This window comes from Haliaeetus albicilla, chromosome 6 (genome assembly GCF_947461875.1).
Source record: "Haliaeetus albicilla chromosome 6, bHalAlb1.1, whole genome shotgun sequence".
NCBI lineage: Eukaryota > Metazoa > Chordata > Aves > Accipitriformes > Accipitridae > Haliaeetus > Haliaeetus albicilla.
The window spans coordinates 2,206,551-2,228,167 of record NC_091488.1 but is presented as its reverse complement, the minus strand read 5'-3'; the positions used below and the strand labels follow the sequence as shown (position 1 = coordinate 2,228,167).

Below are 21,617 nucleotides of genomic sequence, written 5' to 3'. Positions count from 1 at the left end.
TACTGGAATAGCAAAGCTTTTACCTGCTGACAGACTAACTATGAGTCACTATAGAATAGACAGAATAGTTCAAGTATTTGAAAAATAGCCTGCCAATAAAAGCATCACCTGTCTAATTACTCATAATGAGGGAAGAAATGAAAACCTGCATATACTAGGAAATCCCAAAATAAGAAAAATTTCTCAAGACATTGTTTCAATAAAGCATACTGTCTCTTTGTTTAAAACGCTCTTCATCTTAATTACAGAGTACTTAAGGGACCTTAAGATACTAAGCAACCACAGTTTTTCACTGCACTATTATTCCTGTTCTCTTTTTACAAAATAAAGAAATCAAGACAATGAAAGCTACTACAGTTCTAAATTGTTGCTGATTCCTAGCAACAGCTTCCAATTCTTCAGCCCATTTTTGCACTCTAGGTAACTCCATGAATAAACCACATTTTAGCCTGAAACAAGGAGCTGAGGAATGTTCATCCTGCTCCTTTAAAATATGCTGACTAGCATATAGAGCAGTTGGGAAAAGACTAACACAGAGAAGTAAAAACTCTCACCCCTCCCCTCATGGTGTAAATATATTCACCATCATCTCAGTAACATACAAACCAACTTCAGCTGGGTAAATCTTGCACTGTTGCAGTGAAGTCAAATGCCAGTAGGATTACACTCTAAACAAGAATTCAGACACAGAACAGAAGCTAAAAAAGGATGTGTGGATAGGGGGGATAAAACTTTTCTAAAAAAGAGTCTTCTACTGTAGAAACAGTGACTAAGTTTCAGGTTTTGTGGGTTTTTAAAGAACTCTCAGGTGAAACATGACAAAAGAAGGTGCATAGATGCACGAAGGACAAAAAAACCCTGGTAGCTGTACAGAGTATGTAACAGAAGAGTACTTGCTCACAAGCAGCGATGCTATTAAAATATAGTATTAGTTGAGAAGATACTCAACAGCTTCCAAAGATTAGCTTTAATGATTTTTCTCCTTACCCTAGATTTATTTAATAACTTTTTTAACCTGTTAAGATATACTAGACCCTATGACTTTGTATGAAGTACCATATACATTAAATGAGATTAAAAAAAGTTAGGAATATCAAGTCTTTACCTGTCCAGTCTAAGCTACAGTAAATGACACTTCAGTAAAAGCATGCTGCTTCAGGTGAGCCTGAAAACATTCTGGAAGTTGTTGCAAATACTCTGATAGAGAAATCAAAATTTGATCACATAGAAGAGTTAGGTTTGATTAAGAAGTAGAATTGTGAAGCATAATGTATAGGATTGTTAAGTTTGAAATGAAGCCATAGAAGCTTTAGGAACTGTTATGTATGACCACAGGAACCTTAATACTGTTAAGTTTGAAATAGCTAACCATAGAAACCTCACCAGGAAGTTACTGGTTTTCCTATGTTTTGTTTTAAGAAATTAAGGGAACAGTCATGGGACACCAGTTTGCTGCTTGGAAACGCCCTTACCCTTCCCATCTCGATTTGAGTATCGAAGATTCCAATCAGTAGAGCCAAATAAAAACAATCATTGGTCAATTCTAAGTAAGAATACTGATAAGTTTATATAATCAAAGGACCAATCATTACAAAGGTTAAATTTAAGAGCAAGCATAGTATGCATTTTTATGTAATAAGCTTCTTTAACAATGATTTGACAGAAAAAGTCTATAAAAAAACCAATGGATTTTGACACTAAGTTGGACACGCCTTTGGAGGCGCAATCCCCCATGTCCCCAGCACTGCAATAAACAAAGTGCCTGCTTCTTAACTTCACATTGGTGTTAAGGAGTTTTATTCCAGATTTTGGTTACAAAGTGATCTGAAAACACATGGCTCCAGCAAACAAGACTGCTGGGGCCCCGAGCCCCAGACACAGAGCTCCTCTCCTGCATGTGCTACTATTCCCCTACCAGTGTCTGGGCAAGGGGGCTGGCAAAGCAGAGAAGTATATCCATCCCCACCACTGGGACAGGGACTTGAGCAGCTCAAGTGAGCCATTTCCTGCGTGACTCCAGAGCCTTGCGTTGACAACCCCATTAGTAAATGTTTTCAGCTGAACTCCCCTCAATTAGGTCCTTTGTCAGAGTAAGTCACAAAGTAAATGGACCAGGTAGAGTTGCCACATGTGACTTTTGCTTGCTTAGCTTCAGACAAAGGAGAACAGGGATCTGTTGCTTTGGTAATGACAACAGGAAAGCATGGCTTAATCCCCAAATCGGCTCCAATTCGTTTAACAACCACAGCCCTCCGCGGGGCTGTTCACAGGGTATCTTTGTCAGAGACAAAGTGTTGAATTGCGGGCACTGCTGTTGACAAAAATCTGTAGCACGGGGCACCGTGCAACCTATGGGGGTTATCTCTGCAGACTTTGGAGTGTACACTGTTTAGCAACATACTACTATCTCAACACAAATATTTTTTTCCTGGGATTAGTACCCAGCTTGTTACATCAGCTGCGCATCTTTGTCTTGCAATGGCTCAGTCACCTTTGGCTGGTTAATAACGTGTTTGTATGTGCATACTCAAACCCCCTACTCACATACAACACCAACTCACACATCTTTCATCCTGGGGATCTTCTGTGCCCAGTAAACACCCAGCCATCCTCACAGGAAACTGCTCATGACATATCTACCCTCCATCACAATTTTTTTTTTTCCTGCTTTTTACTACAAGCTACTTCTAAAAGTACACTGTTTTATAGGGAAGAAAGAGGAAAAGTCTGCATGCCCTGGCCAATTTCTTCCTAGTTGTCAGACACTTCTTTTAATTAGCATAAAGATCTTATGATTTTACATCCCAAATAAAATCCAGACAAAATTGCTAGTATTAAAATAAAGCCTATTTAGTTTGTATCAAATCCTCTGTATGTTCACCAGTTCATTCATACCACTCATTAAATGCTCCTGTTGTGCAGGGTTTTAACTGTCCAGTCTATTGGGTTTTTTTAGTGTTCACACCCTTTTTCCTACATCAACTGACATTAACAAAACCACACTGCTTAAGGCTGCCTTAAGAAAGTATATGCAGTTTCTTTAAGTGATCTGAAAACTCAAGGAAACAGATCTACTGAGGTCCCAAAACTTACAGAAAGTTCTCCTGCACATGCTAGTGTTCCCCAATTCACTGTTTAACAGGGCTGGCAAAGCACTGAAGCATACTTTAACTCACCTCACTACAGACAGTAAGTTGAATAGCAAAGTAAGTAATTTCCAGGGAAAATTAATCCCATATGCATTGGAGTTCAGCCAGCAATGAATATACTAAGAAAAAGCAATAACCATTCTTTATTAATTTACATTTAACACTGCACCAGAAAAACAGTCACTTGCAAGTAAATGGTATCATCTTAATATTCAGCTCTTCTGTGCACTCTTGTCCTTCATTCTTCAGTTTTGAGGCTGCGTCACAACTCTGCAATTCTTTGTTATGTTTAGGATGCTCTCCTGAATAGCTTCTTAGAAGCTCAACTATTTCCAGACCTGTATTATATCAGAACTTTGAGAACTTACTTCATAAGGGGTGAAGAGCCTTCACTAGCAAATGTAATTTTGAATTGACAACACTTGTACACAATTTAACATTAAGCTGACAACAGTAATTTGATATTAAAACCAAGCTCAACTACAACTTTTTGACAGTTAACCACATTCGTCAGGAAGCCCATTCATGGTTGCATTAGCAATGCAGACAGTGAAGGCAAGGTTGTGGCACCTGCATATTTACAGGGAGGAGAGACTTCTACATCTGACTGCTAAAAAACATGCCAAATGGAGACTGACAGAGCAAGTCAATCAGCCTGTGCAAATCAGGAAAGGCAAAAAAAACCCACAGTGCTGCAGTAGCAGAAAGCCCATTCATGTCCTACATGGACACCCCAGTATTTAGAGCATTTTTTCCTGAAACTCAGTATTCTCCATCATATTTATCACTTAGTTGAAGAGATAAACAGCACTAGCCTAAGATGTCTAGCATATGGTGCTATTAAACAGATGAGAAGCAATACTTGACTAAACTGGTTGAACCCAGCCTGGAGGGCTCAAGGAGCTGAGCTCCCCTGAGAACAGACAGGCCACATCCATGCTTACACCACTTAGCCCCAGCTCTCCCTGTGGCCCACATGGTATTCCTATGGCCCCAAGACAGTGAGGTTTCTCCCTCAACCCACCAACTGCCACATCAAAGCATCTGAAGTGACACTAGGGCTCTGCTGCAGTCACCAGGGAAGTATTTTACATCAAGCTGACATCAAGTATGCATTGCATGCCCTAGAGCATGGCATGAGGGTTGTATGTGAGAAGTAAGGCTACTTGATTACTTGATAAAACTGCATGACAGCAGAAGCAGCCCAAACTGTGCAGCCTCACCGACACTGCCTTTTGGGAAAGGACTCTGGAACAAACCAACCCAGGACCCTGCCAACTGACAAACTGTTGGTGTAGCCCTAAAGACAAAATCCAGGAAGCAAGTGGGCAGTCTGCAGCAGTAGAGGTGCCAGAGTGATTGCCCTTGCTCCCCAGCTCTTCTACTTAGCACAAGAAGCAGTGGCAAGAAGTATGTAGAACAAAGACCCAACGTATCAGACCTTCCCCTCTTTCCCTGCAGGAAGGCCACTGGGGCAGGCCACCTCCCCAACTTCATCTTCCCACAGCAGTAAGAATACTGTGAACTATTCTCTGGTACAAGAGCTTAAGTTGTTTAGCAGCATAGTGAAAAACTACTAACTGGGGATCTTTTGCCTTCTAACTGTTCAGAGTTTGTATATCCTTGACATTACCTTTCTAGGGCAACTAAAGAGAAGCTTAACCCAATGCAGAGGAAAGACAGCACCAGAGTAGTGAATTACCAAGTTCGCTATCTTTCCACTGACCTCAGAAACGAAAGGTTATCCAGAACTGGAATCTTTATCAAATTATTCAGGAAGAACACAGAAGCACAAGTAACTAAAACCAAAACAAATATACAAAAACAAAGAGACAAGTAAACAGGTTTTTCTAGGCCCATCGAGTATAAAAACCAACTAACTTTCATCAGAAAAAGCCACTGTCACATTTGAAAAGCTGACTGAAATATACTAGGAACTCCATAGAGCATGATTGGGAGAGATAAACATAGGACTAGACTCATGCCAACTTACTTGTTACCTTAAGTCAGGCCCCAAGTTTACCAATGTAGTTAGCCTACACTACTTTTTTTTAATATAAAATGCATAGCTATGGAGCTGTACATACTTATATGTTCATAGATAGTAAACAGAGACACAAATTCCAGCAAGCAACACATTCACCTAGGATCTGATTTTCCTACTAAATATATCAATTCTCTCACTCTGTAATAAGAGAGAACCAATACAAGTTAAAAATCCTTAGGCAATTCTCATATATGAGGAGTGTGGTCAACTGAGCTGCTTAAGAGGACTCCCAAGAGAAGAGAACCAACAAATTAAAGCTTATTTAGCTTAACTCCAATCCTGAAGAACACCAAAGTAAGTAGAGATTTCAAAAAGAACAAAAGCAGCAACTGCCACAATAAATGTCAAAAACAAACAACTGAATAACTGCAAACAAATGAAGTGCAATAAAATCATAGCAGTTACTAATAAATAGGCCAGAGATGTATACAGTAATTAACTAACCCTGACACTGTAAAGCAGCTTCAGGAAATAAAGTAAATGTGGTTTTGCTTACCAGTTTATCCCAGTAGATTCTGCTTATGTGAGTGTCACTAATGACACTAACCACCTTTGTCATACTGTTAGGTACTTCAGTAGCTGCTTGAGAATTTGAAATGTATAATAAAGTGTTTAAAAGCACATACAAGACAGAGACAGAAAGTTTTCATCATTCACATGCTAAGGTTAGACTCAAATATATTTAGACGTATTCAATTGTCAGAAGAATTACAAATACATTTAACTGACTTGAGCTGTCCTGCATCAGGAAGGACTGGCCCCCCAGACCAAGACACCATACATTGTTACCGCATCAATACAGCCCAGACTGACCAATTGAACTGTTCTGACAGTCAAACTGCAAGATGACATAGACAAGATTATCAACAATATTCTGCTTTATTTTAGTCACTTAATACACAAAGCTAGCAAAGGAACAGTTTGCCCTGCCTGCACCCCACAAGGAGATCCAATAAAGGGAGAAATAAATATTTGTAAGGAGCACAGAGGGGACATAATATATAGGAAGGAAAAGAAAATCCACTCACCTGCCATTTTTTTTAATGTAGGTTGCTAAATAACCATGGTCTTCCCAGTTATGAACTGTTTCTGTCATTCCCTGCTCCTGAAAAATGGGCTGTAGAGCTTTAAGAATGGCATTGCAATCAGCTGTGGGATTAAAAAAGAAAAAAATAATCAGTAAGGATTTGCCACTTTTTTTAAAGGTTGAACAGTTCTCGCTGTCAGCCTGAAGTACTTTCTTCTTCGAGTTCCATCTGAACAACAGCTTTCATGTACCTTCTCCCCTCCCCCTTCCATTCCCGGAGATATTCCTCAGTGCATGGGGATCCAAACAATTTTCTTTTAAATCAGTCTTTAACCCTGACCAAAAGTGTTTATCTACAATAATGTAGATCTACAATGGATATAATAAAAATTACTTTTATTATGGCTACTATTGGTCACCCACTGTATCACAATCCAGGCAAGTCCTTACTCATGTAATTATTTTTAGATCACTTGAAAACACACAAAACTACAATCCCAGAAAGAAACCACAGCATTGACAAGGAACTTCATAGTTCCAACTCAACATTTTTCCCCCCCCCCAAAGGCATTGAAAACTAGGCATAGCAAACCACCCTATCGACTCTGCCCTATAAAAACATCCTTTTTCTAACACCCAGGACAGAGGAGACCCCAACTGATATCTTCACAAGGCTATGGCAAAGATCTCTCACTCAGAGCACACAAAAACTCACTTGAAAATAACTGAAGAAGTTACTCTGGTAATTATCTTCAAAAGCAAGCTGATGATTTATCCATAAAGGTATGTATTTATTCAGTCCAAATGTACTGATTTCAGAAGCCTCAGGTTTGCTGTACACATCAGTTTTGTGGGGTTTTGTTTGGTTTTTTTAAAGTAATCTTTATTACAACAATTTTAGATGCTCCATTCAAACAAGTGTCTCAAAAACACGTTGCAAGTTTTGTCAGTTGATTTTGGAATTGACAAGCTATGTTAGTGGAGGATGCTGGTAAAGCTTCACCTACTAGAACAGGAACAAAACTGTAAAGACAGTCATACCAGCATCAGTGAGGAGACCTAACAAAATACTAATCTACAGGCTCTCCCAGTGAGGCAAGTATCATAATTTTTGTTTCACAAGCACAAAACTAAGCCACTACAGTCATGCAACATGTCAATAATATAACCAGGATTTAGAATGTCTCTATCAGAAAAACCACCTGGCACAGTCACATTATGGAGGCATAGTTTATAACCAAATGCTTCAACACTGACACACTGTTCCCCCTGCCCCAACCTACTGAAGACTTATCACCAAGGTAATTATTTGGTTTTACTTCCTCCACCCAAATGCATATACCTTGGAAACCAGTAAGCATAGCCTGCGGATGTGATCAGCAATAGTTTCCAGGATGTTAGTGATTTGTACAAGCAAGTGAACAAAAAATCTATACCAAGTAAATCTCAGTTCAGCTCATCTATCATCTCTACATAAGTCCACAGTAGACTAACTGAAAACCTGATTACCTGAAACCTATGTTTGGCCATCTGTAAAGCTTGGGCTCCATTATCCCTGTATGTTTTAACCAGACACACTGAAATAACAGATAAGGCATTTACTTGAATTTTCCTCTACATAAAGTCAAGAGCAAGCCAATTCCCCAATGTCTTGCCAAGGATATTTAATTGAAGTGGAAAGGCCTCGCTTCTTACTGCTCATACTATCTGATCTTTGATGCATGTTGCGAGATAAATATTTATTTTTCACCTTCTACATCTCACTCATTAACTCCTTATGTTGCAAATTACCAGGAAATAGAACCAACAAAAAAATAAGTACTGTAGGACAACAGCAAGTGATTTGACTGCTGGCCCTTTCTCAGTCAGTAACACCATTGATGATTTTTACCCTTATTGATGAAACGCCCCACCCCCACAGTCCACTATCACTATGAAGCTTTTTTCCTTCCCTACCCTCCTGTCAAAATCCCCATCATTTGTACCAGTAAGTTCTTATAGTACCTATCTAACATCAATCAGGTACCACCATGACCCAGGCAATAATTAATGCTCAGAGTACACAGTTTATCTGCCTAGTAACTGCGGCTACAGTAGTAAGTGGGCCAACAATCAATCCAACACGTTTTTGGAACTTCAAAAGCATAAAAGAAATGGGGCCATAGTTAGAGCCACAATTCTTAAACTGGTTCCAGTCTCTGCAGCTTTGCACTGGGAAGGGAACTTTGCACTGCTTACTTTAAACTTGCAGCTTCTGGCACGCATCAGCACTCTTTTGGGGGAGGACAGGGGTAGCTGCTCCAAAGCCAGTACATTCACAACAATTTGTCACTTCAGACATGTGGTCCCCACTTCTTGCTTGGCATTTGCTTCCTTGCCCCACTTCTTTACCTTCTGCCTCATCTTTTACAAAGCCCATGCTCATTGCCCTCCCTTACTTATTTCTTATGTCACCACCACAACAACATTAAAGAACTCAGTTTAATAATGCATGCCATACCCTTCCAAGAGCAAATTAGCATGAAACCAAAACAGAACTAGTATGCAACTAACCCCCAGACCACTTCACTTTTGCAGCTCTTGCAAGATATTGAAGTAGAAAGACAGAGAACAGACTCTGGAATAACTGAAATACTCATACCACATGTAGCTATCTGCTTTCAACAGCTTCAAGGATTCCTGCTAGGTATGTCTTGGCAGAGACTGCAGGACAAATCATCACTGATATTGTTCTGTTCCACGAACCTACTAATCCCTCACAAGCTGCTCAGCATTCAGCAACAGATCTCTTCGCTAGGCAGCCAGGCACAAGCTTGACCGAGTTCTTCCTATTATGTGATTAGCTTTAGGAAATTAAAACAACAACAAGCTCTTTCATCAGGTCTCCTTTTGGTTATACCACACAAGATTTGCCTTGGAGGGCTAATTAATTCTCCAAAGTTGGGAGACTACTTTTTAAAATATTTGAGGCATCAGTGGTTGCTTGAAGGCATAAGGAATTTTCAGGAATCTCAGGATCTCTCACCCAAATCCACTTGCCACCACCCCACTCCAAGCTCAGATAAGCTATACCAAGCATTGATAAGGAAAAAGGACAATGGTGATTACAACAGTAGGAACACCTTTGAATATACATCAAAATGTTAATTCAAGTACTCACAATTTTTTTTTTGCGCTATTCAGGAACAAAGGAAGCTCCAGTTACCAAGCATGAAATACTGTTGTAACTATTTGATAATTACTTGCCAGAAGGAATGAAAAGGCCCAGAGTTTCAACTCCACAGAACAGAAACAAAACCACTGTGTAGAAGATTTGAGAGATACTCATTTCTCAAGAGGGTTAATGCCCAGTTAAACCAGACAGTTTTGGAATCCCAGCACACTTGAAGACATGATTTGCAGCAGCTGCAGACCTTCCTCTGCAGTTTTAGGACCAAGCAGCCATTATTTGACAGTGATCTGTAAACATGAGCATAGCTCAAAAGTCCAGAGTTACTATAAGCATCCAGTCTGGCCTCATGCATAACACTGGCTAATTTCACCCAGATACTCCAACACTGGGCTCAGTAATCTGCTATTGAGCCAGACCATCTCTAAAAATATTCTGGTTCAAGACCTCCTCATACTAGAGGATTAACAAGATCTTAGTAAACTATGGGAAAAGATTAGCTCTCACTTGAAAATATTCACCCCATTTCTGACTTCAGATTTTTCTTACCCTGATGTTGAACCATCTCCCCTAGCAAGCGAGAATGTAACACAACTGAAACAATAGGGCACAAAGCACTTATATATGCTTCCACATCTCTGATGTATTCTTCCCTTGGTAGCTGCACTTTCCATAGACAATGCTGAAGGAAAAAAAAAAATCAAGTGAACTGCTTCATTAAGAACACATTAAAGAGTGTACATTAGTAGCCAATATGCAGAATATGCTAATAGTAAACAGCAACCTGAATGACTGGCTTATTGTTTCAGTTCAGAGCTGTGTAAATTAATCATTTCAAAATATAAGTAATTGTGTTGTGAAAGTCTGAAACTCACACATGAATACTCTACCCATCAATTCCAGTTCTTCAGAAACCTCACAGGAAATGTGCAGAGACAAGGCAGGAGGGTGTCAGATACAAGTGATAAAGGGAACACACCTGAGAAGAGAGCTTCATCTCCAGCCAGGTGGGGTCCCAGGGGCAGTTCAAGAAGAGGGCAGCAGGAGGCTGGGCCTTCAACCTGCTGCAGCAGCATACCTGACTGCTCTGGCCCCAAGCCCACCAGAGACAAGTCAGGCCACTCACTGGAAATACAGTAACCAGGCTTATAGGTGTACAGGGGCTCCTCTCACTCATAGACTCATCTGAGGCGTTTTTCCAATGCCAATGTTGTACCTCAATCTTATTCATGAAAAAAGTCCAGAATTAGGGGCATGCTGCAGAAATGCTTAGTGAGCCAAGATGTTCATAAATTTTAAAATCCAGCACCGAGGAGAAACTTTAGGCTCCACTGCCTGTATTTCACATGTCCTAGACTTCCTTTAGGCACTAAAACAAATGGAGAAATAAAAAAGAGACAAAAAGGCACCACAGTTTATGGAAATCCAACAGCCTCATCCTACTAGCTCACACTGTCCCCCACGCAAGAGGTAAAGCAGTACATCATTTTCAGATAACTGGTTATCATTTAGTCACCAACTCCTACACAGCAATCTTTTTCTTAAAACTTGAAAACTTAAGAACTGCATTCCTTTTGTCCTGGTTAAAACCATCTGCCTGCATGGAAAATGAGTGTGCAGAGCACACTAGTGTTTGAAACAGACTATCCAGAGAAGTTTCTACAGAAATATCACAGGCTTAACTAAGAGTTCAGAATGACAACAGTTGCCTAAACTGGCCCTTTTCCTTCAACAACGACCACAAAATAAACCCACACCTCCAAAGAATGAAAGGACAGCCCCCCCAGCCCCTGCTTTCATTACTGCCCAGGACAAAAGAAGCTAGCTTTTGCCTGTTAACAGATGCAAGTGAAAAACAACTGGCTTTAGCAACATGAACCTCCTCAGTATTAAATTTTTAAGTCTCCTATCAGACACACACTCCCCCCCCCCCCCGGAAGAATCCTTTTGTTTCCTCCTTGCCAGCTCTGTGGAAGCAGAAAACAGCAGGAAGCAGAAATCTATACTAAAATTATTCCTTTCATTCAATTTTCACCTGTGAGAATCAACCTCATCATGTCGACTTATACACAGGAGTCAACAAATCATGCATGGCAGGAGGCTTAAAAAAGGGGCAGCAGGTGGAAATAGTCATCTATTCACCCATCCATGAGAAAACAGATCATCAAGCTTCCCTGTGCTTTTACTCCATTTCATTATTCTGTATTACACAAGATTAAGGGTAGAAGGCTGCTTTCTCCTAAACAGTTCCCACAGAACATACCCCACACTCAGACTACTCTGAGGACTTGCAGCTACATAGCAAATACAGGCAAATCAAGCTATACTGCGCCACACCAGCAAGTTGTGAACTTCCTGACACATCCATGTAATCACCACAGTCAGTTTAAGTCACCCAGTGCATCCAAGCATCCTTTTGGAAGTTATGGGTAAAACAATCATGAATCAGAATGAGCTCTCAAAGTATTAAAGATACCCAGCTACCAACAAATTCAACCCTCTTTCTTCCCCTCTACTACCTTTACACCAGTTCAGATTGCCAAGAGGAATACACACAAAACGCACCCACGAAATAACAAATCTGCCAGACACTAGAAGTCTTTAATGCAGTATTTGTAGCATTTCTGAGAGCACAACAGTTTCTCCTCTTATACCCAGCTAAATACTATACATTCCTCTTGAAATGACTTAGCTAGTCACTAAGCCAATATAATGTTACCTAAACAAATCATTTTCTTGCTTTAATAAAGTAAGCACATTGCACATATGAAACTAGGTAGACTAGCAAGTCTCTTCAAGCACAAATGAAGACTCATCACTGCAACATACATATTGAAAGAACCAGAAGAAAGCATTTACTACCAATTTAGAGCTCATTTGCACTTGAAGACTAAATTAGGATTAGCTGTGAACATGAAAGTGCTTATTAATAAATTTTATAACCAGCAGCCACATTTTTTTTCCCTATCAGTCCACAGACTGACTTCTCAATTAATATATTCTTTACTTCTGGGAGAAATCAGAGCCTTACTGAAGCCATTTTGCATTTAAAGAGTGCTCAAGAAGGATAAATCCTACTGACCAGTTGAGGACACAAGTCTGTCTGTGGGACTGTTACACACACCACCACACACTTGTGTACAAATTATTTTATTAAGTCATGCAGACTGACTCAAAGAAGGCTTAAAACAGACCACTTAAGTGAAGCAGCTCAGCTCTGTTATTAAACTTTTACTACATGTAGTAAAAGCTTATTTACTGGTCTCCAAAATTTTGCTACCCAGAATCTCTACCCACTCATTAGACAAGGAACACCAGCCAGACTTCAAGAGGACAGCAGGTATACATGGCCTCTGCCATTATGCCACGGTCCTGCAGGGATACCTGTAGGAGCCAGGATAAATTGTCCACAGAAGTCTCTCTGAAAATCTGTACCAGTGCAAAGAGATAAGCAATCAGAGGCACTGGCCTACAGGAGAGCTCAATTATTATGAGCATCATTAATAAAATACCCAGAGACAAAAATAAACCTTTCACTGCAACAGTGGCTGACTACAGCAGAGCCAGCAAAGTCAAGGTTAAAATACTTGCAGCACATCTGGATCAGAAACTACTTGAAGGGAAAGAATGAAGACTTTCAGATCTACCTTGATTTTAGTTGCACAAGTATTTGATTATCATCTGACATGACCAAGGAGTTACTTGAAATCAAGCACTGCAAGCACACTTTTCCTTGTTTGTTTACTGCACAAATAACAAGGTTCCTGCTTGTGCATTCATCAACATTGGAAGGCTCACTCCTGATGACTCCTGCATCACAACACACTAGCAAAGTTTAAAAGAACCCACCACAGGGACCTACAGAAGGGGTTTTTTCCTTCTTAGCTTTTGGCAAAGCTTTTAGAAGCCTGTCATTGCTGCTGGAAGCACTTCAGGGACCAATTTCAGCTGGCTATTAGAGGAATGTTTTTCAGTTAAGTAGGGTAAGTACTGCAAGGACATTCCACAAGAAAAAAAAGCTTAAGACACCAAGCATGCCAAATTCTGATAGCCAGGACAACTCCAAAGGAGAAACTATTTAAGTATTGCCCCTTCAAAAACAAAGTCACAAAGAGGATAAAAGCAAAGAACTGCCAGGTTATGATACCTTTCACATAATCACATGCAGAGTTAAAGAACATTCAAAAAGTCTCTCCCATTCACTTTGACATTTACAAGTTATTTCTTTCTGTATTTTTGATAAAATAGGTGCTTTAAAAGTAGTTTTCCTATACCTGGCATCTAATTGCAGCTAGTTATGATGTGATATCCTATTATGGTTAACAACAGCTTTTTCAATACAGATCTTCTGCAATGGTGCACAAGAGCTCACCAGAAGTCCTGCCACTCTCTGGTAACTCTGGGAGAAAAACTATTTATAGGCCTCCACAAGTAACAGCCGGTGGCATTCTGTAAGTCACATTGCTGTTTAATAATCACACAAAAAGTTTAGTTAAGGACAATGCTTTTAAACTTTTTTCTTTTTCAACTTCATACAAATTCACTGTTCTTTAATACAGAAGCAACATTTGCTTATCTAGAGACAGACATGAAATATTTGTCACACTGTTCTGGACAACCCACAGACAGTTCCTCTCACCTTTTAAATGTTTAAGTCTCACAACACTCTTTCCAGACTTGCTGCTTGGTCAAGTTTAATTTTGCTACGGAGAGACAGCATTTCATTAAACTTCTTTTAACACTATCCCAACAAATTAATTGGAGCTGAGCAGTAGGCAGAGAGGTAAGCCAAAGGTACTCTCCAAGTTTGGCATACCACCTTTACACAGAGTATTTATGCACTCAGGAAACATACTTCATATGATGTGTAGCTTGAGCCTTAACATCAACAAATGTGGTTTCAATGCCTCAGCTCCACTGACTTCGTCTCTCCCAGTAATGCATAAACTAACGTACATCAACTGGCATATAAAGACTGTTCACATTTTAAACATTATCACCTGTTGAACTATCTGTAGCCCTTCCATCCAAAAAAGCAGTAAAAGAGAAAGTGTACTTGGTAACAGATCTTCAGCCTGCCCAAATAATGCCAGCTCTCCTGTCCACTTACATCTCTCAAGCCACTTTCATCACCTGGTACCTGACCATCTTCTAGAAATGTGTCAAGCAAAATGATTAGTACTTGTCATTTGTACTTTTCTCTCCTTCCAAGGATCTTGCTATTAAAAAGGCATGGTCAGAGAAGTATACCTGAAATGGGAAATACTGGTAGATCAAAAGTAGCCTTTATTTCCTGCAGGAATTTGTTCCACAGCCTCAAACCAGGCCCTCATGGAAAACATCTCGCATGCTGTTAACCTTCACCTTTGCAGGCAACAGTTCCTTCATGTCTGAGCAAGCAGCCATTGAGTACTTGACATCATGCTGGAGAATCAGATAATTGTATTTTCAGAGTTCCATTCATAAAGCATTTTAATCTTCAAAACTGGAAACCAACAAAAGCAGGGAATGAGTTCACAGCAGTCCTTACTGCTAAAAATGGAAAGCTATTAATTCCTGTATTAACGCCTCCTGACAAGCCCCATTTGCGCTCTGACACACAGCAGGCCAGCTCTTGGTCCAGGCCTGTCAGAACTAGACTGTGGAGACCTGCAGGGCTCAGCTCAAAACAGCCCAGCCAAGAGCACAGGCTGAGCCCACACCACTCAGAGGCTGCTAAGGGAGCACAACTAAAACAGACCCACGCCTGAACTGCAGCTGCAAGATAGCTGCAAACACACCTTTAGCCAGGGCTGATAACAGAGTTGCAAGATCCAGAGGCATTTACTTGAGTCTTACTTAATCTTTATTTACATGGTCTTCACATACAGATCATAGTCAAGGAGTCAGCAAATTTTGATAACATACCATAAATCAATACAGTAAAGAGATAAGCCTATCTTCAGCACCTTATCACTGTAATCAGATGTTTCAGCACTTCAGACAACCCAATACTTGACAGAACCAGTCAAACTGAGCTACAAGGCTCAGAGATACTGTTCCCCCCACAATATGTTCAAATGTACTTAAGATGTTTTTACTGCTAACTGCAGCCAGCTCCAGTCATAGAAGCAGAATCTGCCTTGTAAGACAAACAAAGCCCTTGCATCTCCAGTACATTAGGCAACAAAAAAAGCCCGTTACAGAGAATATTAATTTAAAAATAACTCTATATACAGCCAAGTGCTCAAAGGCTTTTTCATTTATAATCTTAGAAAATGCCAAGTATTTAGCATTAGTTTAAGCTTTTCTCCTTCATACACAAGATTGACTTACATGTGGAAAAACTCTAGAAGAGACACCAAGTTTTCAATGCCAGTCACCTCTTCCTGGTTTCTCTGTTATTTCCACACTTAGTGCAGGATAAGCCATGACTCAACAGCTAGAACTGCCAATTATCTGCTTATTAAACCAAACCAGCACCAATTCCAAAGTACCTTTACTACAGTGTGTGGAGTTTTCCTAGGTAGAAATTCAGGCAGAGGTTTCAGAGACAGAGATGAAGAGCCAATACAGCATGCCTACTCATCATTTAGTTCTCTTCAACACTCCTGTTTCTGGAAGACTGTCCCCTCAGAAAGGCATTTCTGTAATTAGTCCTTACAGTAAGGAAACTCAACTACAAGGCTCCAAAGGGATGTAGAACTAAACAAAGCCTTGTCAACTCTTTCCCCCCTCCAAAAGTTTAGATCAACACAGCCAAGAACAAGCACATGAAATTGTGGTCCTGCTCTATGAAGAGCATTAAGACTTCCAATCAAAACAAAGACAAGAACGAAAATATTAGCTTAACTGAAAGCAATTCAAGTACTTAACACTTTGATAGCTTAAGTAAAAACTTCAGTACTGAAGGAACATTTAGTAGAGTAACTCAGAACATTTTGTAATCAAGATTCTTTTAGAACACAGCACGTATGACCAGCTAGTGATTACACTTTAAAGGATGTCAAACACTGGAGTATATCATGCAGTATCATTAAACTGCTGTAAACAAAAAAAAAAAGGATGTGAGGGTTATTTAAATCTTTACACCCCTGACTGCATAATAAAGCTTCACCTGACAGCATTCACATCTGCTTAAAAATAGGCCGAAAGTCGAAGATATAGGATTGCCAGTAGAGTTAATGGCACTTTCTTAATCATAGTGGATGCTTCAGCTGAGACATTTTATGCATTTTAATTAACTTGCGTAAAGCAGTTAGTACCTCCCCTTGAAAAAAAACCTCCAAAAGAAAAATTTTGTATATCCAGTAAGTGCAGTTACGCAGTAAAACACTAACCAAAGTATAAAATAGTTTTTGCAAGTCAAATCCAATACACATGACTCCAGTTAAGACTTTTCTTTCACACAATTTATTAGTAAAGAATCTCTCTTAATACGTTGTCTACATCCAGCAACATTTAGGCATAAGTACTGTAGCCATTAGCCATTTTTTACTTACATGTATTCCTATCGATGACAGGCTTGATTTTCTCACCAAGTCTTCCCCCCCAACCCAGTGTCAGAACAGAGCTGTGGACCCTGCAGACAGGAACAAAGCCACTGACAGAGGGCCTAAAGAGGAGGCTCAGCCCACAAAAGGTCATTCCCTCTTCTTCCTATCTCCATGAAAACATTAATTTGAAGAAAAACAGGCCATGTGCACACACACATCCACTTATCCTTTTTCCTAAGTAGCCAAGCATTGCCCTACCTGCACTACAGCCCTGGCATTCCCGCTGTGTGCTAATTCACACAAGAGTTTCATAAGAATTTATTTCAGTAACTATGTCAGCTCACGTAATCGCCACTCTCCTCCACCAGCTCTCTCATCTGCACCCTTGCCCTGAACACTGTTGGCACAACTGTTTGTGCAGCTGTACTACGAACTGTGTAATCCCCCCAGCAATAATCCCAAACAGTAAACTTTAAGACAGTTAAAATTAATTTTCCAACAAGTTCTTACCCTTTCAAAGCAACTTTCTGAAGCAAATAAAAACCACAAATCTCAAGAGAGTCTCCATATTATCCCCCCTGCCCCTCATTAAAGAACCCTGAAGAACATTAATCATTTCAATACTCAACAAGCAAGAAAACTAAGCTTATATGACACATTCACGCGTGGATGGAAACACTCCCATGTATGAGAAGATTTACAACATGCAGTAACCTAAAAACAATTCTGTAAAGGTATAAGGCATCAAACCTCTACATACTTTCTTAAAGTCCTTTAACTAACTTGGGAGTCTCAAATCCCTCATTTCTGATTGACTAACAAAAATGTCATTAGCCCAGAAGTGAAAGGCATGACTAAAGCCTGCTGTGCCCCAATTAAGGCAGGTGAGTGATCAGTGTCCATTTTCATAGATGTTAAAGCACTCTTCTTGCATTTTAGGATAGGGAACACTATGCTGTTTGCCTGCTGAAGTTGTCTGCTTATCTCACAGATAAGCAAGATACTTCTGCTCAAAGGACTGAGCTCTACAGTTGCTACTTTAATCAGCTCTTGATGAGACCATCAGAGAAGGTCAGGTTGTGTTAACCAGCTATCAAAGCTTCAGCCCTGCTAATATCTAATTGCCTATTATTTTTAAAAACTGATGGTATGCATAATTAGAGGAGGTATAAAGACTGACGAAATGGTCTTTTCTTTTGACTATTTTGTAGTTTTTGTAGTACACGAAGAAATTTATTGAAAAGTTTTCTTCAAACTGACAGCTTTTAGTAGAGGTACATAGCTTCATTCATCTTGTGCAGCCCCACTCCCAAGACGGTGTTGTGTCCACCCCATCTCAAACCAACACAAGAGGACTTGGTTCCTCCTCTAACTCCCTTACAGCCATGTTTTCATTGACATTGCTGGCCTCTCACAATACCTCCAACAACCATCAACCTTACAGAAGGGATGACGGCAAACAGTAAGAAAGGCCTACTATTCCAGTTATCATTCTCAACATCCTTGCTGAGTACACATATGAATCCTGAAGAACGTACGTGACATGCACCACAGTCTAATACCAAGGGAGTTGGACTGCCTAAAGAAAACAGGGCTGCTATTGAAGGGTTTTGGCACATGCCAAGTCAGCCAGCCAGCAGGAATGACCCACCAGAACCTACACCATCCTGCAGCACAAGCAGCTGATAGCTGCACCAGTATTAACACACAACAAAATCCCCTCTTTCTAACACAGAGCTGTGTCCTCCAGATCCTTTCGCTGACATCCAAAGACAGGCTCCCTCTCCTTCACTCCCTGAGGACCTCAGAAGACTGAGGATGAAGACATGCCACACACAACCGAGCACACAGAGAAACAAACAGATCCTGGAAAATTGTTAATATCTCAGAGACACCATCCCATCCTTTACAGTCATGTTCAATCTTGATGTTGGACAGTAAAAGTAAAGCCTTCTTTCCCTTCAGGATTAGGAGAAGGCTGGATAGCTACCACGTTAAATGTGAACACTGAGAACCATATATATGGTTGATGAAATCATCTGAATAAGCAGATCCTTAAAGAAAGGCACCGTGTACAGTTATTGCAAGATGCACTGCAGTGAAACACAAACTGTTGAACAAACTTGCTTTCATAGACTAAAGTCTTGCCTTCCTACAAGCTGGCAAATTTAACTGCTATATTAATACCTATCAAAAATAGGTATTTGTCAAAAACTGAGGTCACGGCTAATGTTTTGAGGAATCAGGAGTGTGCATTTACCAAGAAGTTAACAGTTTCTGCATTTTCCAGAACACAAACATAAAGATGCAAAACCTTCAGCTGAGACACAGGGATCACATTATCCTTTTAAGATCAGAAGGTCCAAAACCACACATCTCATTTTACTAAATGCCATTTAATGAGATTTCAGACCATTCAGAAGTTTCATTGTCCATGTAACTTAGAGTAAAAGCTTCAACTAGTTGATGATCCATGATTCAGCACTAAACTTTAACTCCTTTAACACAAACCACAAATGTACATTCACCAATTTTTCCTCTATAGATAACTCTTGATGCTTTGGGCCACAAGCACTAGATGAGAGAAAAAAGTCCACATCAAAAGTACAGGCCAACTTCAGAGCTGTCACGGGTAGAAGAAAGTCCTTCACATCTCACTCAAGACGTCTATTGTGCTGAAATAGAACATAAGAAGGGAAAAAGGCTTCTTCCCTCTTTTGATCTACACAGCAACACTTCTACAGCTGGTCCATCCCCCCACCCCCGTTTACACACATCCATCTTGACTGGAGACAGGTCCAAACATTGTCTTCAGAAGTAAAAGAAAACATAATAGAAAACCTACCTGAAAGCAAGACAATACTTAAGATCATCACCACACTCTAACAGCAGTTTTTATATCATAGAGCAGCTACTATAACTGCAGCATATTTTCAATACACCTAGTCCTGCTCTTTTCCCTGGCAATTCTGAGTCTTCTGCAGAAGACCAGTTACTGATGTAACCCTTGAACCCGTGATAGTTCAGGGAACTAAATAAGCAAAGAGGTCATTGCAGGGGCTGGAAGGTATCCAAGAAAATTGCCTTTAGACTGGCTTAGCTTCCCAATTCTGCTCAGGCTAGATCAGTCAAGCACAACGTACAAGGAAAACGGCAGGACTATCTCGTTTGCCATCAGGTCACCATTAGAGTGGCTAAGCCGCACTATAAAAATCTCACTGTAAAATGGAAACTGGAAGACTTTCACCACGGAACACAGTAGGCTATCCTAAGGCGCACTGTTTGGGAACAACTCCCCTAACACCTTCCCCCGCTCTGCTCCTGGCTCTCCGAAATGCAAACGCAGCAGTGCCAGGAAGGGCACAGCAGGCAGCAAAGCCCCCGGGGTCAGGGACCAGTCTCTCAAATCAAGCTACTGATCAGATTTTTACCTGTAGATGCGGAGGAAACCGCCTTCACACCTCCCCCCCCCTCCCTCCCTCCGAAAAGGGAAATAAAAAGAAAAGGGGACGACACAGAAGGTCGGAGCCCCGGAGGCAGGCCGGCCCCTGCCTGCCGGCCCTGCTCGGCCGCCACCAAGCCGAGCCCCACGGCGGCCCGCCCCAACTAAACCTTTTCGCCCATCTTGGCTGTCGAGAAACGTGGTGGTTTCCCTCGGTCTCTGGCTCGAACGTGCCCCCTACAGATAACTCGGGAGCAAAGCTCCGAAATCGCCGGCGGCTCCGCCGCAGCCGAGCTCCATCGCCGATCGCTTCCTCCACGCTTCTGCGACGAGGCGGGAGAAACGCCGAAGTGACACGAGACCCTCGTACGCCCTCACCCCGCACCTTCCTCGGCGGTGGCGGCGGCCACCGGCCTCCGAAGCGCCGTAACCGGGGCGGGCTTCGCGGGGAAGCCGCTCGGTCCCAGCCAGGCCCTCCCAACCTCCCTCCCTCCCTTCCCCCCGGGCCCGCGGCGCGGCACCTCCCGCCCGCCCGCCCGCGTCCCCCTTACCGCCGGCGGGAGGGGAAAGCCCGCCCTGACGGACGGAGCCCGCCGCCGTCACCAACCGGGGCACTAACCCCCCGTTACGCCCCGGCGGGGCCGCCTCGCCCCGAGGCGGGCTGCCCCTCAACGCGGGGCGGCCGCGCAGGCAGGGCGGGCTGAGGGCGGGAGGCCTCAACGGGCCGCCCGCGGCGGCATGGCGGCTCCGGGGGAGGACGCCGGCGGCGGAGAAATAGACGGGCGGGGGGAGACGGGGACACACACACACACACGGCCGGGCTGGGGGGGGGGATCTAGAGGGGAAAACCCGGGCCAAGGGCGCTCCGGCGCGGGGCCTGGCGGGCCGCTTCCTCAGCGGGGGGCGAGGCGGGCGCCACACACCGCCATGGCGGGGAGGGCGGCGGGAGAGACCCCCCCCTCCTCTCTTCCTCTGCCTCTCCCTCGCCGTTACCTGTGGCGCCGAGGAGGAAGTCCAGGGTGCTGTGCCGCGCTGCTGCTGCTGCCGCCATAGTGAGGTAGAGCCCTGTGCCATGCCTGGAGGAGGCGGCGGCGGCGGAGCGGGGAGTGCGGCGGACGGGCCTATATGCGGGCGGGGGCTGCAGCGGCGCCGGCGGGGAGGGGGAGTGGGTGGGCGCGCGGGGCGCGGGGCGGGGCCCGCGCCGGGGAGGCGGGGCAATGGCGGCCGTCGCTGAGGCGGCTGAGGGGGAGGCGGGCGCCCGCCTCAAAATGGTCGAGGGCAGGTCGCTAGGTCCGAAAAACAGCTTTC

The 21,617-nt window shown here is 42.3% G+C and overlaps 1 protein-coding gene across 2 annotated transcripts in view; it reads right to left on the bottom strand.

Annotated features, from left to right (window-relative positions):
* Positions 1-21,467, bottom strand: part of SMS (spermine synthase) — a 49,300-nt gene extending 27,833 nt beyond the window's left edge. For both annotated transcript variants that reach the window (XM_069784834.1, XM_069784836.1), the window contains exons 1-2: positions 21,303-21,467; positions 6,225-6,345 (exon numbers count right to left, since the gene is read on the bottom strand). In XM_069784834.1, the coding sequence (XP_069640935.1) occupies positions 6,225-6,345; positions 21,303-21,360 (179 nt within the window). In that variant the 5' untranslated portion in view covers positions 21,361-21,467. The remainder of the gene's footprint in view (positions 1-6,224; positions 6,346-21,302) is intronic.
* Positions 21,468-21,617: the final 150 nt, after the last annotated feature.